Source organism: Micropterus salmoides, unplaced genomic scaffold (assembly GCF_014851395.1).
Source record: "Micropterus salmoides isolate LMB-PRFRI ecotype aquatic unplaced genomic scaffold, ASM1485139v1 Ms_hic_scaffold_11, whole genome shotgun sequence".
In the NCBI taxonomy this organism is placed as follows: Eukaryota; Metazoa; Chordata; class Actinopteri; order Centrarchiformes; family Centrarchidae; genus Micropterus; species Micropterus salmoides.
In genome coordinates this window covers 14728882-14754453 of record NW_024040152.1, presented here as the reverse complement: position 1 = coordinate 14754453, position 25572 = coordinate 14728882, and the positions used below count along the sequence as shown (strand labels likewise).

Sequence of the window (25572 nt, the reverse complement as noted above, 5' to 3'; positions counted from 1 at the left end):
GGACATATCTGTTACTCAAACAAGCCTTCTTGGACAGTACTTCATATCTGTTTTAATACAGGCTGGAGATAATCAAAGTTATTAAAATTCATCCTGAATTCAGGCCTAAATGTCTGTACAAACGTTCATTGCAATCCATCCAGTAGCTGGTGGTGGACCAAAAGACTTCACCATTATCAATGATAGTGTTCCAGTGTTCAGGCTTGAAAAGAAAATATCTCTGAGCATACAAACATTCTTATGCTGTGAAGGTCAACAGTGTGTTTCAGTCTCTGATTCCTGTGTGAGCTTGAACAAATAAGCAGCTAGTCCCCATAGAGGAGGCATGTCTCTGAGAAACTGTCATTAATATTCTCATTCCCTGATGAAGACTGGAGAGGAATGTTTTTGGGAAAGCATGACAGGCTGGATTACACTGCTGCCAGTTCCCTGGTGATTGCTGTTCTGTCTGCTCCAATGAGCTGGCTAGAGACACCGGCTGCCAGCAAACATGGTTAAAAAGAGACATATCACACGTGTTGAGGCTCTAGAGAGAAAGGGGTGAACGTGTGAGAATCAATTATTTACACCCCAGAAAAGATATCCACACATATGCAGAAGAAATGCCATTTGTTGGTTTGTTTATTTGCTCTTTCTCCACCAGAGGAAAAGAAGAGGAGACAGGTAAAGAAGCTGGAGGAAGGCGTAGGAGGTTCTGTCGTGCAGGAAAAAGAGGGGAGAGGAAGAGAAATAGGAAGAAATGGAGAATTGTTGACAGAAGAGGAGAGAGAGGGGGGAACCACGTGGAAGAACCGTCCTGTGACATCCGGCCAACAAGCATGCATAGGTGTGAGTGCCATGGGTGTACACTGGTATCACCAGTCACACTGCCTCATTTCAAACAAATATATCCAATTTTATACAGACTTTTACAGAAGCCATCCAATTTTTCACAGCGTTTTTTTACAGCGGTTACTTTTTTTTTGCCACACATTTCCAAATTATATGTATGTTACATGTCTGATTGCCTCAAATCCCCTTTGGTTGACATAGAAATATTTTCTTTTAGGCAGTGATTCCTCCAACAAGACAGCAGACAACTTACTGTACACCGAGAGACAGACATACAGACAGACACAAATATACCGAACAGACACAAAAAGAGATAGAAAGAGAGAGAGAAGGGGAAAGGCAGAGGACCAGAAGCAGATTTTGAGCATCATGCCTGCAGAAAAGTTACTGTAACTCTTAGAAGATGGCAGTAGAATTATACAAAAAGAGGAACTCAACTGCGAAACAGTCAGTTAACAAAGATGTGATCAGTAAACCTCAACATCCACAGAAATATATTTGGCTTCTTGTTATTAGTTTATTCTTTCGGTGACATTTTGATAAACAAAAAAAAAGAAAGAAAAATAACCCAATTTGAAGCAGTGTCTATTCACCAAGTCCATGCATGTTTCCTTATGAACTAATATATCATTTTAGCCAAGCCCAAATTAGCCTTGCAGTTGTTCAACAATCAACAAATATAAAGCAACGGTCTTTCCACCACATTATGTCTTTAAAACTGAGTGAATCACAAAGAAAAGATACTGCTCCCAGAAGGGTTGGTACCTACATGAAATTATAGACTCTGTACAAGCTGTCACATTATTCCTCCCCACCAAGTAATTGTTCAATAAATAAATTAATATGTACCACTGTGTAAAGACACCCTGTTAGGCAGTTTTGAGCCCTCTAGTTTGTGTGACTCACTAAACAAGAATCTCTGAAAAAAAAGAGCTGCCAAACTATCCGTCTCTAATCTCTTGACAACTGTGTGTTTTTCTTGGAGTTCAAAGAGCTCAAAACTATCCCGAAACAAGACTGCTTTACAACTGTGACACCTATTCTAACTTATACTGGAAGGGATTTCAACAAGTCAGTAGAAAAATAAACATCATTCCCAACATTGCATAAAGAAGCAATCATTAAATAAATTCATTCAAGTCAATAAACCGTTTCACTTTTTTTTTTTTTTATCTCAAAAGTTTCTTACACAATCATCAAAGTGAGAGAAGAAGGTGCTCCCCCAACAGAGAAAAGATGAAAACAGTGGTTGTGTTTTGTTGTAAAGTTCGTCAGTGAGTCATGTACAGAAAGTCCATGTTCTGCACTGTCTCTGTTTAGCTCCTCGCTGGAAAACTCCCCTTCTTCCTCGTGTGAAGGAAAAAAATAAAACATATCATGCTTCCTCAAACGTCACTATAGTCACTATCACACTCCAGGCAGCTGCTTCACAGTAATCACAATGAGCAGGACGACACCGTTAAACACGGCTCTAGTGTTCAGTCCTCGTCTTCTGTTCTATTCCCTGATTGGCTGAATGAGCGACACGTGGGCTCTAATGTCCCCCGTGAACTCAGACGTACTACTGTTTGTTTCCCCACTGATGGATTCGCCGGATGAAACACTCTCCAGTTTGAGCGATCGCCAAACATTCCTCCCATTGAAAAAAAAAAAAAAAGATTCATGCCAACAACTGTGAGCTTGAGAGCAATCCCAAAATAAAGTGGGACTGACAGGTGTAAAAAAATAAAGAAATCATACTGTAGTAAAACAGTTGTGACTGTGAGTGAGAGGCGATTTTCTTTATATTCTCAGACTATTTACATCTATATGACAGAGCTGGCACTGGTCTGTTGGAGAGCCAGTGTTTTGCCTGTCTATTGCTGGTTACAATTTAGATATTTGTGTATCTCTGTGTGTGTGTGTGTGTGTGTGTGTGTGTGTGTGTGTGTGTGTGTGTGTGTGTGTGTGTGTGTGTGTGTAGCGGTGGTCCAGGTGAGCAAGAAGTGAATCCATTTTCAACAGCTTCATCCCACACTTTTAAAAGACTCGCTTGTTTATCTTTGTTTAGTAACAAAGCCTTTGATCCGCTTCCACGTGGACCGTGAGGAGACATCAAAAACAAACGCCCGTGCACTGCCTTCTGTCTTCCAGTACATTCAAATAGTGGTTATCATCCTCAATTTTACTGCAACTACGTCTATGGAAAAAAAGCAGCTGAGGGTTTGTGTTGTTAAGTGGCTCGGTTTTGGTTGTCGGTGGTGCTGAAAGCTTTCAGAGTGGGAACTGGGCAACATCAACCGTCCAAAGGCAACCTCTGATCTGTTGGATTGCATCAGTGCAAAAGAAATCCGCTTATGCAGCTCTGTCTTTATTTCTCGCAGCTCATGCTCACCGCAGGCCCGCCGTGGCCCCACCTGGGACACTATGGTTCAGTGCCAAGTCTATACAGTGCTGTGTTGCACAGGTACTCCTTAGTACTCTGAAGGAACATGCATACAGAGTGACAGAGTAGGAAGCACGCTATTGTATAGTACAATCCTTATCTGTGCAGAGTTTAGTGTGTGCGGTCAGCAGGACAGGCCTGTCCCTGGGTTGTGCCTCGGGCATCCTGGTGCCACAGCGTCAGAGAATAATTTATTTTAGAGGGATAATCTGCATTTCACTGAAAATCTGACATTTTCTGAGCCTGCTTTAATTGCATGTGAAATTGTATGGGCTGCCATTTTCAAAATATACCATGTGTGTTCGATGTGAGGGAAATTAATTTGATTAAATGCTATCTAATATGTTGAGTAACAGCTGTAAACAGAGTAGTTCTCCCATAGGAAAACTATTATATCTTATTACACACTTATACATAGATTTTGTCTTCTTATTTTGCTTTATTACAAAATTATTCTTATTATAACGTTCTATTATGATTTTAGTTATCGTTATGAGACGATGACAGGGTCGAGTTGCTTGTCTTCATAAAAAGCATGCATGTTTCCGTTCCCCTCCTATCTATCGCAGCTTGGTTTCATTAACCCTGATGGAAATGTCTCAATCAGTTGGTGCTCCTCCTCCTTCTTTTCAGTTTCTCTGTCCTCTCTCCTCTCTTTAATTACCTTTGGGATGTAAGGCTTACAAAGAAATAGGTGTCCTTTGTTGCATCAACTCTTGTCTTGTTGTGAGTCCACTTCCAAAGGTGTTTCTCACCACTTTAAATTCATCTCGCAACCAAAAAGTTGTGTTTTTGATACCTGAAAAGGAACAGATTAATAGATAGATATTGTGTTATTACGCTCATTCCCCGCTGACTCCCCGTCAGTTTGTAATAAAGAGTCAACAGCCAGGAACTCAGTTGGTTGTCATGGAGGCATCAGGCCCCTCCTGGTCCTTCTCCTCTATTGTCTGAATGAGGCCGGAGGTAACATCGGAGGCTTTCCGCTCTGTGATTGGCTCTGCCGGTGGTTGCCCCGGACTACTGCCACCAGAGGCATCCCCTTGTTGCATGGGCGGAGTCAACATGGCCGACTCTGGCTCCATGCACAGCATCACCTCTTCCTCCTGATCAAGACAGACGCAGCGAAACACACACAGAAGGTCCAGTCAACTTAGGTCACAAACAGAAGCTGTTCAGTAGGTTCACATCTATACATTACTAATTAACCACCTGAATGTAAGTACGTGTCCAAGCTTATATAAGTCTTATATTATTTACAGTACTTCCATAGGTTTATAGGTTGATTCTTTCAGGCGTGTGAAGATTAACTAGGAAAGACTTCCTTGAAATGGGTAAATCATGACAGCTGACATTTAGTTTTCTATGATGAAAACTTAGTGGCCATTATTGATTGATTTAACAAATGAACATTTGTTAAATCATATTCACAAACTGTTTCTTGTTGGTGCATGCAGGGAGCTGCTGAAAAGCACATCATGAAGAGTATATATGAATTTGGTAGTTTTGTGCATTTAATATTGCAATATAATATAAACAGACCTAAAGAAGAATTTTATTGGACCCTCCCTGCATAACAAAAGCACACTTTTTAAAAAGCCAACACCTCCTAGCATCACCGGCTTTATTTTTTTCAAACTTTGGAAATGCTCCCTCCAGGGCCACAAAAGACATTGAGTAAAATCAGTGATGTGCCTCTTTAAGGTTACCGGTCAGAATTTTCAGAGTTCTCTGCAAGACCACGACAATTAAAAGTAGTTTTCAAACCTGTGTAATCAATTTAGTTGTTTGTTTTTTTTTCAATTTACAAAGGTAAGAATCAGAAAAGCTGGAGACAGTTTGCCATTTTTGCTTGATTAATGACTATAATCATATCAAACAATCTACATAATGAATTGAATAAAACCACCTGTATGATCTTTTACAGTGCTTGCTCAACTTTTCACAGATCAAATATAGTGAAGAAGTATACTAAAATTACACTGAAGAGGTCATTTTATGTAATCCTACCCTTAGTTCACCTCACCTTGACCTCCTCCTCCTCCTGCTGCTCCAGTAGCGGGGAGTGTTCTGTTCCCACCATCTCGTCTCCGGAGGGAACGCAGAGGCTCGGCTCCACCACCGCCGCCACACCCATGTAGCCTCCAGCCTCCGTCTGATAGGCCTCCATCTGCCCCGTGTTCCACAGATCGACCAATGGTGGATGAACGGGATGGACCAGACTGTGGATGGTGCTGTTGGGTGTCGCTTGCAAAGAGTGGTTGGCACTGTGCAGCCTGTGCTCCAGCGACTAGAAACAGGGTGAGGAGGAAGAGGTGGAGTCAGAGCTGAGATGACCATGCCAGGGATTAATGCTGCTTTTCTTTGTGTACAGGAGGAAATTTTTTTGATGAACTTATGAGAGGCTTATCATTTCATTTTGGCTCCAACTTGCTATTTAAAGCAAGAATTTGTGTTTTTCCTTACGGGTGTTAAACAAGTTTTTCGTTAGTGGGCTTTGATAGTTGTGCTGAGTTTATGACTATGAAACACATTCATGTTCAGCTGCTGAAAAATGTTTCCTATAATTATCACCAAATTACATTGTCCTTTCCAGGAATCTTGTTGTTAATTTCACTGAGTAACATATTAATTGCTTTCTAGGAAATTACAGGAAACTGGTAAAATAAAGTGTTTCGTTAGCCAAATCTTCACAGAAAAAAAAAGATAATAAGCAAAACCTGGAGCTGACATATTTGTCAAACTGCTAATTCCTATTATATTATTTTCAAGGCCATGAATGTTTCTTTTCAGCTGTCTGATGTCGATCTAATTGTCGTTGTTTTTTTGTTTTTTTTAAAGTTTCATTTTTCTGAAGACGTAAAGGAGCATGTGTTGTAAAATGAAAATTTGAGGTTTCTTGTCCTGATTCTTATGGGCCAAGGTTAATGCCTTATTGGAGTGACTTAGAGCAACAGTAAACGTGTCCAAATACTATATTTGAATTCCATCTGGTATCTCACAGCCACTTGCTCTTCCTCAGTCACCTGTTGTTGCTGATACTGCAGGAGCTGCTGTTGCTGGTAGTGCTGAATCTGTTGGATCTGCTGGAGCTGTTGTAGTTGACTCTGCTGCTGGAGAGTGAACTGCTGCTGCTGCTGCTGCTGCGACAGGAAGTGTGCCGCCGCCTGCCCATCAAACCCATCAGTCCCCATAACGTAGGAGCCAGCAGGGGGAGACGCCACTACGGAGGGATCGTTGTTGATGGGCTCCCAGGCGTCGGAGGAGGAGAGGCAGTAGTGGCCCTGGGAGACGTATGTGTGAGGCCACACCTCTGCTGAGGAGTGGTGCAATATCTGATCTGGAAAAAATGTAAAAGGCAGCAGCGGCTCTTAGTGCTCTTCAGACTGGTAGAATTGTTGATAACAGGAAGATGATAGAGTTTGGGTCAAGTTTTAGTAGCAAAAAGCACAACAGATTAAATCATCGTGATAATCTGATCTTCATAATATCAAGAAATATAAACCCAGGGAAATCCCAATGTGATGCTGCTGTTTTATTGGTTTTAATTCAGAACTAAATCCCAAACACAACATTTTTTGGTCTGGTAAAACATCAGCATTTTACTTCAGCTTAAGTTTCCAAATTTCCATCCTCTAATGATCAACAATTTAGCCTGTGACAATGCTGATACAATTAACTGTGATCGGGTAAACTGGCTTCAGCTCTTATCATAGAATTAAGAAGAGTTTGAAGCACAGCAAACTTAATCAGTGTAGAATTTTGCCTTTGATCGGGCCTGCAGAACAGAATAAGTAGGTTTGGCTGGGAGCGAAATCAAAAAACTCAGCAGAAAAAACTCTTGGCTGAATAAGTGTTATGACAGAAACTCTCCGAGATGTGCTGAATACAGTTTGAACATTGGCACACCTTTCACTGTTGGTACATCACTTGTGTAAAACTGTATATGCAGACAGGCTTGATTTCATGCAGTTTATCGGTCTCTCAAGAGGACGGGTATAAATTGGGCCAGAGTGTAAACACAGCTGCACATTTTTACCCCGTGCTAAACGTTTGACAAAAAAAAAAAAGAAGAGATAATTTGATGCAAATGCATTAATGAAGCGCCATATCCTTAAGGAGGTTTATCTTACAACAACAAAGCAATCATAATAATTGCCTGCACCTTTAACTTCACAAGTTTGCTCAGAGAAAACAGTGCTGTGGAATAAAAATCTCTACACACATTATATATATATATATATATATATGTGATGCAGTGGGTTTACCTTCCAACAGTCTGTGTTGGAAAATGTGAAATTAATAACGTGCTAACCCCCCAGCCTGGTAGAGAGGAGATGGAACAGTATGTTCTCATTACTTAGCAACATGACACATGCTAACTGCAAGCTGCTTGTCTGCACCTACACAAAGACGCAGCTGTTTAAATGCTGGTCATATATTCCATCATTATTACTCTTTGCAACATATATTAAATATATACTATTAGATATTATTTCATTAAATATATACAAAATATACTGTATGCTAGTGATGGAAACTTAAGTACATTTACTCAACCATTATACTTAAGTACAGTTTTGATATACTTTTACTTTATTTGAGAATTTCGATTTTATGCTACTTTATACTTCTATTCCACCTTCAGAGGGAAACAATGCACGGTTTCCTCTGCTACATTTACTTGACAGCTATAGTTCAAGGTACAAAACACATGATCAGGTTATATTAAAGTAGCCAACAGCACATCAAGTAGAAAACATTACAGCGTTACTTTGGCCAGCTGCAAAATAATATCCAGACACAAATTAATAAATAATATTTTAGAACAGACTTGAATTTTTATTGATTACTTTTAAAGTTTTTCATGGCCTGTCTCCCTGTTATATCTCTGACCTGTCAGTCCCATACGCACCAGTACGTACCTTGAGATCCTCAAGCAGAGGTCTTTTGTCTATTCCTGAGTGTTGACTGAAAACTAAAGGAGACAGTGTGTTTGCAGTAAGGGCCCCGAAGGCCCGAGATCGTACAAACTGAATTTCGTACGAATCCATCCAGAGAATTACGAGGTATAAACTGTGTAGCGCCCCCTAGTGGAAGAATATCCCAGGACTGCTCAGCAAAGCTAGGCCGAGCCTCTGAGCAGACGCATCAAGTTTGGTGTCAGTGAACATTAAAGAGGTGGTATTATGCTCATTTTCAGGTTCAACATCTTAATTAGAGGTTGTACAAGAACAGGTTTACATGGTTTAATTTTCAACAAACACCATATTTTTCTCATACTGCACATTGCTGCAGCTCCTCTTTTCACCCTGTGTGTTGTACTCTCTGCTCTTGACCTACAGAGTGATGCATCTTACTTTTACAAAATCTTTGTTGGGAGTTGCACATGCGTAGTTTCCAGGTAAGGACTACTAGCCAATCAGAAGCAGAGAAGGGCGGGTTGTAAGAAACAAGGTAGTGTGATCCAAAACAAAGCCGCTTCAGACTGCGACCGTAACCTAGCAGATGGTGTGAGTTACTCACAAGTCCACAACATCATTGTTCCACATCTTACCATGAACCACTACAAAAATCACCATATTTCAACTCAATTTTTACATATAAATTGGCCAAACAATTTGAACGTTTGCTCAGTAGCTTTCACATCTGGTGTAACGTTTGCATTATAGCTATAACTTTAGCTGTGTTAGCCAACATTTACAACAACTCCGCACTTCAACAGTCTGTGAAGTTACACTGCCGTGTTCATTTTAAATATAAATCACAACCAATAAAGCATACTTACAGGTTGTGATTGTGAATTTCCAGGCCCAAACAGAGTCGGAGTTGCATCGTCTTTTAGGACTAACGTTTAACGTTGAACTGTTGCCGCTGTTTGACGATCTATGCTGCCTTGCCGAAAAATGCTACCGTAGCGCAAATCGATAGACTCGACTCTACTCGGCCCTGCTCCGTTTTCCATTGCAGATAGTACCCAGAGATAGTACATAGCTTGTCGTCATAGCGACGCCACACACAACTGCCACGACGTAATGTTCAATGCGACACACACACCAGCGATCCACAAGTTAAAACGTTTCAACATTACTCAGAATGTAAAGACAGATAAGCGGTATGAAAACCTTCCAGCTGTGTTTTCCTCTGCCGTTGTTGCTGCAGCAGTCTGTGTGACGGCGGGAGTAGAGGGCTCTGTGAGCGGGCAGCTGGCCGGCCTCACACGCTCCTCCCGCGGGTTGGCGCAGCCACTTCCGGAGCTCCTCAACTCAAAATATTCAAGCACATTTTTGTTCCGCCATCACTTCTCGTAAAACTGTCAATATTTGAAATCTACACAGCTGATTTCTCACTCAAAACTTCTCAGAAGTGGATTTAATGATGAAATTCCACAGGAAAACTGTAAAATATAAAACTTTCCGTTGCTAGCCTCTGTCTGCCGCACGCAATGATGATGCAGTGAATAGTGAATATTCTCTCTGACCAATCAGCAGTCTGTCCTGTTTTCACATTACATTTTAGTACCCCTCAGCTCGCTTGGAACCTCGATGGAGGTGAGGTGATACGAAAAAAAGTACCTGGAAGCAGCTTGGTTTGAGGGCATGCCTGACCCCGCTAGCCGCTTGGCAAGCTTTATGACGCGTTTTCATTGTGACATCAAAAGTAACGGAAGTGAAGGGCTGGACTACAAAATGTTTTCAAGCAGTTCAGAGCAGAGCTTTCTGTGTGAGATGGGCTGGACTTTGGGCTTTTTCACTTTGCAAAACTGTTACATGCACAAAAAAGATGTAGAACTCAATAAAGGAGAGGGGAAAAGCCAAAAAGCATAATACCACCTCTTTAAGCCAATTTTGATTTACGGGGATTTATGTAAAATTGTATGTATATACACAAAAGTAAAAATTTATGAAAAAAAAACCACATTGACTTATCAAAATTCTTTTGATAACTTTTGATCAGCAACGTCCGTAGATGGTCCTGCCAAAGTTTCATTTCGATTGCCTAAAGCGTCTGGACGAGTTCGCAAAAATAGGTTTTAGAGAAAAGAGATAAAAAGTCATATAATTTGACATTTTTAGAGAGAAGAACATTGGAGCAAAGATGCAGATGAATCCAGAGATTAAAATAATGAAAGAAGTTCGACTCTAAACGAAGCCATTTTCAAGATAATTTTGCCTGAGTAGTGGGTGGAATTTGCAACCTATGTGCCAATTTTGGTGAGTTTTCGTGCTGCCCAAACACTTGTAGCGGAGAAAAAGAAGAAAGAAAGAAAGAAAGAAAGAAAGAAGAAGAAGAATCAGAACAAAACCAATTGGGCCCCAGCAGCTTCGCTGCTTGGATCTCTAATAACACTGGGGGTCATCCTGCTGCACAGTGAGTACTTTGAACTTTAAGTACACTTTGCTGATGGTACTGCTGTTCTTTTACCTAAGTATAATTTCAAATGCAGAACGTCTAATTGAGTATATTCTCAATTACTAAAGCAAAAGACCTAATATTTCTTCCACAACTGATGACAAATTTTCTCATAGCATACTGTTACTTAATTTTACCAATACCAATTAGCTTATGCCTTCATGGTTTGAGACTACAGAAACTTTGCCCTCATGTAAAGACTGTTCTGCAACACAAGCTATTTCAGTCATATCCTTTGAAGGCCTTTACCTCGACTGGTGATGCTCTCCTGGTTGATCTCACTTAGATGAGCCACGCTGCCCTGGTTCGACCCCGACCGCGGGCTCTCTCCATCCATTGATGACCAGGCCAGGAGTGTTGCCTCTGAGATTGCGAACTGCTGCAGGATACCTGAGGTCAGAATTCAGAGGACAAGGAAAAGGATCATAGTGAGGACTTGCATTATGCCTAACTGGCTGAAAAACTGCCATTTATCCCAGAAAGTGAGGCACATAATTCTGCTGATGACAGTTAACAGACTCTGTGGAGTGCCTGCCCTTGTCTGTGTGTTTCCAAACCTGCAGCGAATCGAGCCTCCTTCTCGCCGTCACTGAGGTCACTGTAGGCGTCGCTCTCCATCCGCCGCTCCTTTTCCCGTTCCTGGGTAGAGATGCGGGGCAGCGGGACGCCCCCAGCACCCACCGTCTGCATGCTCCAGTTTTGCCATTCGATCATGTGAGCGACACGACCCTGGGCCATGGCTGTGGGCTTGGTCACTCTCTCCTTCATAGTGCGGGTCACCCCTGGTGGTGGAAAAGACATGGGACAGAGGGAGGCGAGGTGAAAGGACAGGAGGAATGTAGAAGAAGTAGGAAATGAGAGGTTGATCCAGTTGTGATCAACGAAGTTAAGGGATACAGAATATGAGAAAAGATGGGGAAGGAAGTGAAGTGGCGGGTTTGTAGTTTGGAGAGAAAGTGGTGGGAACATAGGAGGGACAAACAGAAAGAAAAGGGAGAGACAGACAGATAGACATGTTATCATCAAGTGTGCATTGCTGTTTGGTCATGAATGCTATGATGGATATCCAGTAGGGTTCGACTGATAAACTGGTTTGGCAACTGGGAAGATATAATTTGACAGTGAATGTTGTTCTCAAAATATGACTGATATGATGCAGTTTATTTAATTACATCTTTACTGTATGATTGATAATTACCACAGACCTGTAGTGGTTCAAGTATATATAAATTTGCGTGATCACAATTTTGAAGTGTTATTAGTAATAACACCTCCTGTCACATTTAATAAATATGGTTAGATGAGATTCTGGGGGCAATCCTGAATAAGCCCCGAATAACCTCTGGGGCACATTTGGGTCAATCAAATATTTGCTTAAAATATCATCCATTGGCAGCTTCAACCGAGATGAACCAGTATAAAAAACATTGTCAGTCGAATCTTACTATTCAAATGCCTGTGGTTTAATGAGAGTCTTCATGAACATGGATTACGGGAATAGCTTAATGACAAAGGTTGGGGAGGTGAAGTTCATGGGTTTAATGAGACTAAGCCATCGCCTGTACAAGCTATATAGGGAGGAGAGGAGGGAATGAATGTGTCTTGTCTGACAAAGGTGCATTGTGGGATGGAATAGGTTAATTGGGGTGAAGTGGCTGTATGGCATGAGTAATGAGAGGTTGGTTTGTTGACATGATAGCTTTCGCACCTCTGATAAGCTGCGCTGGGTAAGCAGAAAACCGCTCTCTTTCTCCTCGCTGTCTGTCTGAGAACCTGACTCATGCAAACGTTGCAGAACATATATTTTTTAAAGAAGAAATCCATTTCCCGCTGCCAAGCTAACATCAGCTGATGTCTGCATAAGGGCTGTGCTCCATATTTCATGTGGCCAACACATGATGACACATACTGTAAGTCCCTGGTTGTTTGATTCTCTCTGATGGTGGCGCATGGAGATGAGATTTATGAATATATTATGAGAATAAATTACAGGACAAATCAGAACCACATCACACAGCTGCAGCAGCTGCACTACACTTCACTGTACTGTAATACATTTCACTGCACTCAAATAAACTGCACTGCACAAAACAGCTGGATTGAACCAAAACTAAAAGAAAGCACTTCACTGCACTTCACTTAGCTCTCAGCACTTTACACGGTTCAGAACATCCATACGAATACTTGTTCAGGACACCACAATTTCACAACCACTTAACATAAAAAAAACTACACTTCCCACTCACCTTTTCTTAGAGGAACAAGCTGTATGACGATGCATTATGTGTGTGCGTGTGTTGTGTTTTTGCCAGGCTGAATTAATTCCATCAATGACTCAGGGGGAGCCATTGACAAGTGTTACCACAGCGTGGAGAGGAAGTGATACAGGGGAACCCGTTTCGGGTACCATGCTGACTCCAGCGCCCGCTGAGGGCGGAGCCAACATGGGGTCGTTTACCAGTTACAGCACAGACACACACCTGACACACCTGACAGAGAAGACTTAGCCAGAGCCCCAATGCCGTAGGCGTTTGAGTTCCTCTTGAGCCGAGGCAGGATGGATGTGGTGTCTTCCATAGACAGCTAGAGTGAGAGAAGAGAGAGGGATGGAGGAGAGGGGAAAAGTGTGTAGAAAAGGGTAGTATGGGAAGTGTGACAGCGCACAAGAAGACATCAAGTGAGTGTGAGGTGAGTGGAGAGGAGAAGTGATGGAGATGCTGGGTTAATACAATGGATAAAATCTGCATTACCCAAATCCTGATTCCAAGTTACTGTGTACCAAAAAGTGATTCTGACTGTGCTCCCTACCGTGCACCACTACGAAAACCCCAAAAAGATCAACTGTAAAGCCAGGGTGGAGGGGGGTCGTGAGGGGGGAAAGAGCTGATGGCTAAAAGGTGCGTTAAATCAAAAAAGGTGGGGGAAAAACCAAGTTGATAGAGAAACAAAAACAGTATAGGATGAAGGAATGGTGTCACAACACTTACATTGATTCCTTCCCATGAAAATTCTGAACGTCCATGCTGAGGAAGAGAAATAGGAGGAGAGAGAGGGATGGGGAAAGAAGGAGCGGGAAAGAGTAAGAGAGTGACAGGACAGAGAACAGTGACATGCATGGGGGTGGGGGTGGGTGGAGGATGGGAGAAGACAAAGAGAGGAGGGACAGAGCAGGGATTGCACATTGGACATGCGGAGGACGAGAAAGAAATTACGAGAAGAGAGAAGAAAAAAGAGAGACAGAAACACAGGATTTTCCAGGAAATAAAGAAGGCAGAAGTTAAAACCAGAATGACAGGGAGAAGGGAGGGGATTAAATAGGGATCAGTATATTTGCTTAGTTATGTATAGCAGAGTGAATACGCTACGGATGAATGAGTCTCCACTCTGGTTACATGTGCTGCCAAAAACACTGAAAGCCAGCGGAAAATCGTGTGTGAGAAAGATGTCAGTGCTGCGTCAAACGCTATCTGATGCTGCAGACAGACAGGGGACTGAGGCTAACAGGAGGACGGGGAGTGTGTGTGTGTGTGTGTGTGTGTGTGTGTGTGTGTGTGTGTGTGTGTGTGTGTGTGTGTGTGTGTCTGTGTGTAGAGTCAGATGCTGGGGACAAAGCAGATAAGCAGCAGCCTCTGCCACACCATTTCTCTCTATCAGCTGGACTTTCAGTAACTACACTGGGGACACTGTTGGCTTTGCTTAAATGTTTTCACCTTCCTGTCGATCTGCTCAAACAATCGAGGCTGAGCGAAAAAAACAAAACAACCAAAACTGGAAAAATCCTTCAGGTATTACTTGAATGAATTTACTTTGTTGCTGGTCATCAGGCTGTTAAATGTATTCAAAAGAACATTTAATGCTGATTGACAACGGAGTGACTACCATCAGCTACATGCAGCGTGTATCCAGATAGCTCTTATTAATATATATATATATATATATACATATATATATATATATATATATATATATATATATATATATATATATATATATATATATATATATATATATATGTCCTCTTTCTGTTTTTTTCTTCACTGCTTGTTCTTCTCTTTTTCTTTGCTCCCGCTTCCTCGCTCTTTGACTCTCTGCTCATCTTTCTCTCTCTCTCCCCCTCCACAGGAGGGGGCGTGATGAGAGAACACACTTGAGATACTTTGACAACGCGTGTGTGTTTGTTTCTTTTCCTCTCCGTAGGACCAAAGGGCGCTCTGGGGCACGATGCATAAATAAATGATGGAATCGGTCCACAGTGCATTTGGAGAAAAAGTAAAAGTAGACATTCTCTCCATTTTAGTCCGAAATGGTTCCCTCTCCTGTGTCGGAATCAGTATATCAGCAGGAGAGGAGAGGTGAGGAGAGGAGGATATAGTAAAGGTGTGTAAGAAGTGAAAGAGTGAGTGATGCTTCTGCTGTTTTGCTTTGAACCAGAACTGAGCAGTGACTCTGTCAGATGGCCACCAAGCACAAGAAGGCCATTGCAACATCAATGAGCCAACCGAACCAGCGATTGTTCGGTCTTCCAGCTACGCTACCCCATCTTGCGTAGGGAAGTGTAGTGGAAGTTAAGCGACTGGCAGTGACATGATGTGTGCTTCTTTACTGATCTACTATCGTAAGCACTGGTGCCGTGAGTTACAGAGAGCTAGAGGTGCGAGCTTTCAGTAGCTCATCATGTATCTGCAGGGTTTTAAATCAGCAGCCATGTTGGTTCCTCAGGTGGAGTGACAACAGTCCACTGTCAGAGGAAGTCAACAAGAGTGTTGAGCCAGAGGGATTGCTGAAGACTTACCTGCTCCCCATCTTTCTGGACTGGCACGCCATCTGCCGCTGAGAGCAAGGTAAAGGAAGAGACAAGCAGATAGAGAGAAGAGAGGAGGAAAATAATTTTTTTATTCTTTGTATTTAACTCAGTTCTCAATCAAATCACAAAAGGAGCCTTGCTTCCACAAAACACTGCTTGAACGTCAACTTTTGACTGGTAATCCATATTCTTTTCCTGCAGTCCTCATAAATTTATAAGATCTTCCTCCAATTTTCTAAACAAGTTTGCTTCTCTGTGGCAACACTATTTAGGAATTTTTAGAGATCAGCTCCTTTTAGTCCATCCATCCATCCATCCATCCATCCATCCATCGTCAACTGCTTCTCCTGTGTACAGGGTCGTGGGGGGCTGGAGCCAATCCCAGCTGACATCGGGCGAAAGGCGGGGTACACCCTGGACAGGTTGCCAGTCCATCACAGGGCCACACATAGAAGAACAACCACTCACGCTCACACTCACACCTAAGGACAATTTTGGAGACACCAATTATCCTAACCTGCATGTCTTTGGATGGTGGGAGGAAGCCGGAGCACCCGGAGAGAACCCACGCAGACATGGAGAGAACATGCAAACTCCACACAGAAAGGCCAGGGCAACCGGGGTTTGAACCCACAACCTTCTTGCTGTGAGGCCACAGTGCTAACGACTTCCGCTTTAGTCCCTTTAACCCCAATATTAATTTCATAATTCTGACATCAGCCATTGATCTTTCTGTCTGCATTCCATTCAGGCCTAGGATGCCGTTCTTAAATTATAATTGAAATTCTGTCATTGTGTCTGTTTCAGACACACGTCCAGGAGATTCAACTGAGAGTTTCCATTAACCACCTGCAAGCTTTACTCCACCACCTCCAGCGTCTAGTCACTGTGAAATCCAGTACATGGGCCTACACTTTCTACCAACAATGGAGTCTAATCACCAAATTCTTTCTCTCCTTCCACATGTAAATGACACCAGCATTTGAGTTAATAATGCACTATGAAGAGTCAGCATCAGATCACACACAAAGCCATCCGCCCAGCATACTTGTAGATGGGAGTCATATGAAATACATGCTCTCTGTTGGATAAATGAACGTTATTATCCCTCCTCTTTCCTGGCTGTCCAAATCCTAATTAAAACATTGGTTTAATTAGAGAGACTGTACTCGTAATGGAGTTTAAACACAGCTTCAGTCTCTAGGTGACTGCTCTCTGTATCAGAGGGTCTATGCTCTGTGTGTGCAACTCTCACAAGGGCTCACTCCTGTATCAGCTTATGTGTGTGTATGTGTGTTTTTGCATGTGTATTGCTGAGCCAATCACATTTTTCACAGATGCATTTGGCAATCATGAGCGAATCCTTGGGAGCTCCAAGAAACACAGAGAGTTGTTGACTCCCTGGATGTCCAGTGATGTCTGTGACCCACTGACCCAGTGATTCAGAAACACCAGTTCCACTCTGTCTCTGTTGGGCTCTCAGATATTACCCTTTCCCCTGAACTCCAGCCAGTCGCATCAGATCACTGCAAGGGCAGGAGACGAGGGACAGACTTCATTCCAGAAACTGACCCTCTTTACTTGCACAGGGAAGGGTGTGCCAACTACAAATCAGGGCCAATTTGTTTCATTTGTCCAGTTAATACAGTATTTAAACCCGGGATTTTCTCATTTCAGTGGTCTTCTGTTAATGTGGAGACTGGACAAGTATCATTAGACATCATCATTCTATGTTTGAGGAGTTACTTCCAGGAGTGTTTCATTTGCTGTTTTGTTCAACCCAGTTTCCCTCAACCTACTTTGTATATTTCTTCCATAGTTAGTGTTTCCCTAAATACCCCTGGACATCACCACAGAAGGTACATGAAGTTACTGTATGTATAAACAGCTGTTTGGTTGTACATTAGCAGGGTAAATTTACCTTAAACAGTGGCTTGCAAAAGTATTTATACCCTTTGAACTTTTCCACATTTTTTTACATTTCAACAACAAACGTAAATATATTTTATAGGGATTTCATGTGATGGACCAACACAAAGTGGCGCATAGTTGTGAAGTGGAAGGAAAATGATGGTTTTCAAAATTTTCACATAAAAAAATCTGAAAAGTGTGGCGTGCAAAAGTATTCAGCTCCCTTTACTCCGATACCCCTAAATTAAATACAGTGCTACCAATTGCCTTCAGAAGTCACCTAATTAGAGTCCACCTGTGTGTAATCTTATCTTAGTATAAATGCAGCTGTTCTGTGATGGCCTCAGAGGCTTGTTAGTTAACATTAGTGAACAAACAGCACCATGAAGACCAAGGAACACACCAGGCAGGTCAGGGATAAGGTTTTGGAGAAGTTTAAAGCAGGTTTAGGTTATAAAAAATATCCCAAGCTTTGAACATCTAACGGAGCACTGTTCAATCCATCATCCAAAAATGGAAAGACCATGACACAGCTGCAAACCTACCAGAAGAAAGCCATTGTTGAAAAGAAGCCATAAAGAGTCCCGTTTGCGGTTTGCCAAAAGCTATGTGGGGGACACTGTAAACATGTGGAGGAAGGTACTCAGATGAGACCAATATTGAGGTTTTTGGCCTAAACACAAGACGCTATGTGTGGCGGAAAACACTGCACATCATCCTGAACACACCATCCCCACTGTGAAACATGGGGGTGGCAGCATCATGCTGTGGGGATGCTTTTCTTCAACAGGGACAGGGAAGTTGGTCAGAGTTGATGGGAAGATGGATGGAGCCAAATACAGGGCAATCTTGGAAGAAACCCTGTTAGAGTCGGCAAAAGACTTGAGACTGGGGCGGAGGTTCACCCTCCAGCAGGACAATGACACAAAACATTCAGCCAGAGCTACAATAGAATGGCTTAGATCAAAGCATATTCATGTGTTAGAATGGCCCAGTCAAAGTCCAGACCTAAATCCCATTTAGAATCTGTGGCAAGACTTGAAAATTGCTGTTCAGACGCTCTCCATCCAATCTGAATGAATTCCAGTCTGTAGATGTGCAAAGCTGGTAGAGACACACCCCATAAGACTCAGTGGTTTACATGTATTGCCCCCGGGGGGCTGAATACTTTTTTATTTGTGAATTTTTTTTAAAAACCTTTATTTTTTTCTTACCACTTCACATTTATGAAAACCCAATAAAATAAATTTACGTTTGTGGCTGTAATGTGAAATGTGGAAAGGTCAGATCAACTAATCTTCACTCCAGTAATGAAAAGAATTTGAAAATTAATTCTGTGTTGCATTATGATCCATCAAGGTCTCTGTCAGTTGATACACAGGTATTCTGTTATCAGTTTTTCAGTGTTCAAATGAAGTAAAATGGTGAGCAAAATATGACTTTTAAAGTTAAAACATAACATCACTGTTTCAGATTGAATTTAGGCTTTACTTTGAACTTGTAATTTAAATACACCATTCAAAAGCAAAATCATTTTTGTTTATACAGTTTTCATTGTGTTTAAGGCTACTACCTGCTCTGCTGTAAATCCCCTTTGTTGCTATTAAACTGTGAGAAACTCTGTGAGCGTGAATGTTCCTGAAAATAAAAGCAAAAGTACTCGGGATCAGCCGATGATCACCTCCAAACGGTAGAAATAAAGAAACTGCTTTGCATCAGCACTTACCATTTTCAGAGAGGGTGGACACATTCAGATTCAAGTGCTACTTTCACTGAAACGAACTCTGTGTGACCTCAGAAGGATTAGTCAAGCGAGTTTTGGCATTGTAGAGTGCGGTGCGAGATGGTTACTTATTGGTTGATATCAGTTAGACAGAGAGATGTCTCATTTGCTGCCTGGGTGAGAGAGAGTGTCCCAGAGTTCTTCCCCATCTGGGTTAGAAATCTGCCCTGCAAACAAATACTGTACATGGACATATATGCGCACCCACATACATTCGGCCTACAGCAACATACAGCATAATGCACAGGGACATACACGGCGCCACTCCCTATCTTCCTCTGTTTCTCTATCTCACTTTAGTTTTCTCAGTCTCTCCCCTCTGCATCCCTCAGCTTCATTTGGCCAATTAGTAGATTAGCAATCACTCTCTCCCCACATAAATCATAATATGGCTCAAGAGTTTTTTGGACTGCAGCAGTACAACATCACATTGGGAAGCCCTCCAGCCTTTACACAGCAGTGGAGCAGAAACATCTAGTACATTGTTTGTACCTTTGTAGCTATATATGTATATTATCTAGTGTCACTGAGCTTCAGCCTCATATGAGATTACATCAAAGCATGTGCTATTTGTGAAATGAGCCACAAGGGTTTGGATGTCTGTATCATACTGTGATTAGTCAAAGTTGTTTATTGTTCTCAGAATATCTCTATAGATGATGGGTCAGTAGTCATTACCCAGCATCTCAGTGGTTTCGTAAGCCATGGCACGCTCTGTATTTCTCTGTAGGTGATGCTCTCGGGCTCTCAGCAGCACAGTGAGCAAATGCGTAATTCTGCTCCTGAGAAAGAAGTCATGATCCCTCCTTGAGGAAACAGCAACAACAACAGAGCACATGACCAGCGCTCTGAGCCAGCTTTGCTTCCCCTGCCGCTGTCCCTTCTCTCATGCACACACAGCGGTGCTGCGCTGGATACCCCCCCCCCCCCCGCAGTCATATGGGAGCTAGGCTTAGCTAAGCCAAGGAGAAGGAGCGAGAAGGGAGGGAGTGAGGGAGGACAGGCGGGGAGATGGAGGAGAAAAAAGAGGCAGCAGCGCGGCCGTGCGTAACGAACTACCAAAGATCTGCAGAGGCTGCACTGTCAACTCCAGCTCTGACTGTAGTGGCTTGACGGCTCCCGCTGAAGTGGGAAGCAAGTGAGCGTCATCTGTCTTTTATCCTCCCGGTGCCCTGCAGCAATAACGCTGAAGAACCAGGGAGGTTTGGTGCTTGTTTACCATGACAGCTGCAGTAAGGCTGGTTGCCTCAATGAGGTACCGGCTTGGACAGCAGCCCTCTTGCAGCGATATGTGCAGATGCCGGGTTACTGATCTCCAGAGTTTAGCAAGAACACAGCTGGGGACCAGAGCCCAGATGGTTGGGAGTTTGGTCAAAGGAAAAATGCAGCAAAGTGTGGCAGGGACATAATCCACACACATGCAGGAGCTCTGACATACACTTAAACAGACACTCAAGCAGAGCATTGACTTGGTGAAATGGCATTCCCAATCTACATGCCCTGTCTTTGGTAGGCCTGACACGCCTCATTAATCTGTTTAGGTATGAATGTGGCTGCCATTCTGTGCAGGTCTCCATCACTGATGCAGCTTAAATAAGTTACAGCAGTCATTGGTGCGCCGACTGTGGTAACTAAAAGCATGTAGTATCTTAGCACAGGCTGCTGCAGCACAGTATATAAACCTGATCATTACCATCAACATCATAATGGCCTGCTTAATATGTAATGAATATTTAGAACTGAAATGTGAAAAGATTTTGTTTTCCAATCCTGTTCAGATGAAGGGAAGAAAACCTTCAGAGGCGGGGGTAACCAACCAGGTAAGTGCACAGACACTGTATGCAGGAAATCTTTATTTCCTTGCTCTTGATATCCAAGGAAGATTTCCCGTCTTTGAGAACATGGCCTTTTTCTTTATCAGCACTGAAGTGGTTAGTAGCTGATAACTTTGAGATCATCAACGCGGGTTGAGCACTGATACTGAGTACATCCACAAATGCACATAAATTCACACATTCACACTCACAAATACACACACACACACACACACACACACACGCAATGTTTACAGAAACACCCGCCATCATGTGCCCACACACAGGCTTCTGATCTGCCACGTAAGGGCTGAAAATGACATACAAGGGCACACATATACACACCAGGTACATTTTAATCAATTCCTGTCCCATAATGATCCAGGCTAGCATCCAGTGACATAGCAAATAATAATAGCACACAGTAGAGAATATGACACAGAGGCACTCACTCATAAATCTGTAGTTAAAGACCTTTTGCTATGCTACATTGGAGTCCTTGGATGTATAAGCATACACACACATACACTGACACACACTCATACAGGTATGGGTCATCAGGTCCCACCATGTGTCTGACGTACTACATCAGTGAGTCATTCACCTTGAATGTGTTCATGTGTACAAGGCCAATCAATCAGCCTCCACCTCAGTCTGCCAGATTTGCTAGTTGACAGGCAGACTGCAAACTGGCAAATGCACGACATGGTATCTTGCTGTATGTGTAAAGGCATGATGCAATCGGGGGTGTTTGTTTTTTTCATTTAATGGCAGGGAATTCCTCTGTAATGCAGTCGCAAAAACAGAGGGATGGGACAAGGTGGTGAGGCAACAGCAGCGCCTATACTATATTCACACCTCCACACGGGCCTACGTGCACTTAAATATAGCAACAACAACAAGGACAAAGATCATATGAGAGGCAGATGTAAAGTTGACGGGTCCATGCATGGACACATATGTACACGTTGAACATGCAGACAGACATGCAGACTCTCCAACTGGGTACTGTTTGAACATTTTCTGAATCAGCTATATGAAACTTGAGTTTATGTATCAAAACAAAAATGATCCTTTTTTCAGTATCTTAAGAAACATAAACATGATTTTCTATAAAACACTTTGTTCATTTAACAGAAGTCAAAGTTCTCAAATACTGCACGAGCCTCTTTGCAAGAACTGGACTTTTATTTAACAGTCTAAAATTGAAAAAATTTTGATTTCAGTCAGGAACTATACCAAATATTTGAGTCAGTACCAGGAAAATGTGTGTGCAGACACACGTAAACATACATAAACACAAAACACACACACACAAACATACAGAATTGGCTAGTAGTGCTTAGAGAACTTAGAGAGTGGAGAGAGAGAGAGTTTGCTTAGAGGCTGCACAAACAGGTAAGAGTTTTCATAATGTCCCACATTCATGTCTAAACTTTCACCACCGCAGTTACCTTCACGCTGCACACTATGCCCTAAATCACACAGTGATTAAGGTTTCCAGCACTCACAGGTATAGCGTGGCCTGGTAACTGGGTACAGAGGTTTCTGGTGTGTAGCTTTCAGCACAATTATGGGTAATGGCATTATCAACACTACATCTAGAAATGGGATCAACATCATGGTGCTGTAACAGAATTAATAAAGCTGTGTTTGGCAGCTATAAAAATTTGCTCTCAATGAGGCATACATAAGCTATGTACGGCACACACAAGCTGAGTCACTGACTAGTTATTATTGCAGTAGATCTCATTGCCTTTCTGCACTGATGAGGTGAAGAAGAATGTGCACCTCCCATCGACTGCTTCTTGAAGCCTTTGCTTTTTGAGGGGGAGACGGATGCAGACATCTCATCTACTGTACACCACGGCCTGTGTTTACCTGACCGAGTAACAGCGATGGTGGGGGGCAGATGTTAATAGGGTTGGGGTCAGTACCTTTGCTTGTTTAAAACATTACCCAAAATAACCACACAGTATTCTGTATCTACTGCGTGATGATTTTTTTTAAAACCCTCACTATTATTTTCCAACTGGGTCTGAATTAACAGCCATAAACTCACACCTGCAGTATGAACAACTACCCTCACAACAATGATTTTTTTGTTTATTTCTGCCTGCATGTATGTGTGTGAAACATTTGCCATAAAGCAGTTTTTTGGCTTAGAGTTTGTCTGGGGCTTTGTGTTTAATCAATTTAAACCATCATACCTCAAATAACAAGTTATATCAATGTTAAGAATGATGTAGGACAAATTGTTGTACTTACAGGGGACAATAAAGGCTTCTTCTATTAATATTGCTACTACTAGTAAGATGCCACTATAGTTTCTTCGGTGTCAGATTACAGATGACATCCAAAACCTGAGTAAAATGTACAGTTTCCTTTGTCAACCTATTCAGCACAGACATATTACACAGGGGCATGCTTTTTGCCAGGAATAGATAACATACTATGGCAGTGTGTGGGTACAAACATATCACACCTGACCATAGAGCACACTCCCAGATATGATGGAGCTGGGTGAGATAGTATTACCAGCGGGCAGACAGATACATCAGTGCTACTCCCATACAGACACAGATCCAGTCCTCCTGTTGATCTCAGCTTGGCAGCGTGGACTGCAGTTGAGAAGGCTGATCAATAGCGCACACTAAAGCCGTTCTCGCCCAGGATAAACACAACCACGCCTCTAGACGGGCAGCACTGCTGCTGATTCTGTTGCTTACAAGAGAATCACAGACTCGGGCACACAAGCTGCTTGTAAACATCCTTTTCTTAAGTGCTGTTTATTTACACATTCATGTTCGACCACAGTGCACACAGCTTAGGATAACATTTTTACTTTGGATGTGTACTTAAGCATATTCTGCTTTATCACATCTTGTCTTCACTTATCCCTGATTAGAAAATGTTAACTGCTATTACGATTGCAGCCCTATTGGATTCTTAAGCTTCTGTGATCACTTGTGTAAAAATGAACATCAGTATTCAGGTGGCTCTCAATCAGATTAATGTGGAACCTTTCCAAAGGCCTCTGTCTTCTTCAATCACATTATTTCCAGCAGCTGGAGACTCTGGGCTTGTATGGTCTCCCGTGTTGACAGAGGATGCTAACCTCCGCTCCTGCTCTGCAATCTGTCAAATACTGTGATCTGGACGGCCCAAGCTGCTGTAACACAGTTTCTGCTGTATTCAGTTCACACCTGCCTTCTTAACTGTGTCACGTAGTACTCTTTCTCCTGCACTTGCGTATTCTAGATATTTTTAAAATCCTCCTCATTTTAGAATATACATGTAGTTGGGGTGGGGTGGAGGGGTTGGACTTGCAAAAGCAAACTGGAGTTCCTGTCTGCAGCCTGGTTGTGACATGAATGACCCCTGTAAAGGTTATGCACTTTTCAGAGTGACATATGTGTGATGATTTGCCATAAACATGTTTATCAGCCTTATGTGCTAAGTGGTCTATTAATATTTAACACCAAAAGGAAGTTGTGTTTATTTTTTTCTTTGAGCGTGATAAGGCGTGCAGGACCTGAATATGCACTGCAACAAATCTGAACTATATTCATGCAAAGAACTGACTGTTAACCAAAAATGATTATTTGAACTACCCCTCCCAGTCTTTCCCCTCTTAGCAGCAGTCCCGATATTGATCTACCAAGCATGTCATCGATGGGTTTATCCAGGAGGGTCCTCACCTAAAAGCTCCCATCAATCCCACACACCCTCGCCTGCACGTATATGCCCCTCCCTCGCCACCTCTCTCCATCGCCATCCATCCGTCTCCACTCCTCCCTCCCTGCCTGCCTGCCTGCCTGCCTGCCTGCACTAAAATTCTTCCACTGCTTCTCCTTTTTTGTTATCCCTTTCTATCCTTATTATTCATGCAAATAATAACAAACTGTGCAAACGCTTCTGACAATGGCATTATCCCTTGTCTCTTTTTTCCCTATAAATAAGCACTACCAAAGTGTTTCCCTCTCCCGCCTCTCCTCTCCATCCCTCTCTGCCTCCTACTCACACACATATACATACTGCCAAACAGCATCATAAATCAAGAGATGGGGGGAGGGAGGGAGGGAAGCAGGGAGGTGGGGGATGCAACCACACACACAGTAGCACATTTTACCACATATTGTCTCTGACATCTTGCCTACATGCTGTGTATACAGCCCTCTGTGACCATACGTCCACAGCTTGCTTATACACTGCACGGAAAGGGAAGCAAACAGCTCACAGCTCACAGCTCACTCACACACACACACACACACACACACACATATACAAAACATGCCCATAGATTCCACACAAACCCTTGCTCCTAGACACCCATCCAATTCCTCAACCCCGCCCTCCCTCAAACCCCCCTCTAGCCCGCAACGAGAGAGGGAAGAGAACCGGGGCTTACTCAGTGTCCTGGAGCCGATGCATCCCATGGTGTATTCACAAAGGCCCTGGATACAAGCGAGGAAGTGTTACCCAGACACAGTGCATTCTCCCTCTTCCTCCTGCGACTCTCTTTCTCTCGGCTCTAGCTTCTTTTTCTTGCTCTCCTGTGCACTCGCTTTTTCTCTCTCCCTCCTGCGCT

General features: G+C 42.6%; 1 protein-coding gene across 4 annotated transcripts; it reads right to left on the bottom strand.

The window, feature by feature from the left end:
• Positions 1–1328: 1328 nt before the first annotated feature.
• fam131bb (family with sequence similarity 131 member Bb) lies at positions 1329–25572 on the bottom strand. Of its 4 annotated transcripts, none has more exons than XM_038711163.1 (9): positions 25393–25572; positions 15462–15499; positions 13657–13692; positions 13150–13252; positions 11227–11451; positions 10919–11059; positions 6283–6596; positions 5283–5546; positions 1329–4362 (listed from the first exon to the last, which is right to left on the bottom strand). In XM_038711163.1, the coding sequence occupies exons 1-9, from the start codon at positions 25418–25420 to the stop codon at positions 4153–4155; spliced, it is 1359 nt and encodes a 452-aa protein (XP_038567091.1). In that variant the 5' UTR covers positions 25421–25572; the 3' UTR covers positions 1329–4152. The 4 variants fall into 4 exon arrangements, with proteins under 4 accessions (XP_038567091.1, XP_038567092.1, XP_038567094.1 ...); XM_038711164.1 differs by having other exon boundaries at positions 13159–13252; XM_038711166.1 differs by lacking the exon at positions 13657–13692 and having other exon boundaries at positions 13159–13252.

Bases quoted from the DNA above. Each gene is read 5' to 3' on its own strand.
- fam131bb (XM_038711163.1), bottom strand. From the start codon at position 25,420: ATGGGATGCATCGGCTCCAGGACACTGA. The intron at 11,452-13,149 runs GTGTGTGTCTGT...TTCCACCACCAG, and splicing joins TTCTCTGTCAGGTGTGTCAG to GGGTGACCCGCACTATGAAG. The intron at 11,060-11,226 runs GTTTGGAAACAC...TTCTGACCTCAG, and splicing joins GGAGGCTCGATTCGCTGCAG to GTATCCTGCAGCAGTTCGCA.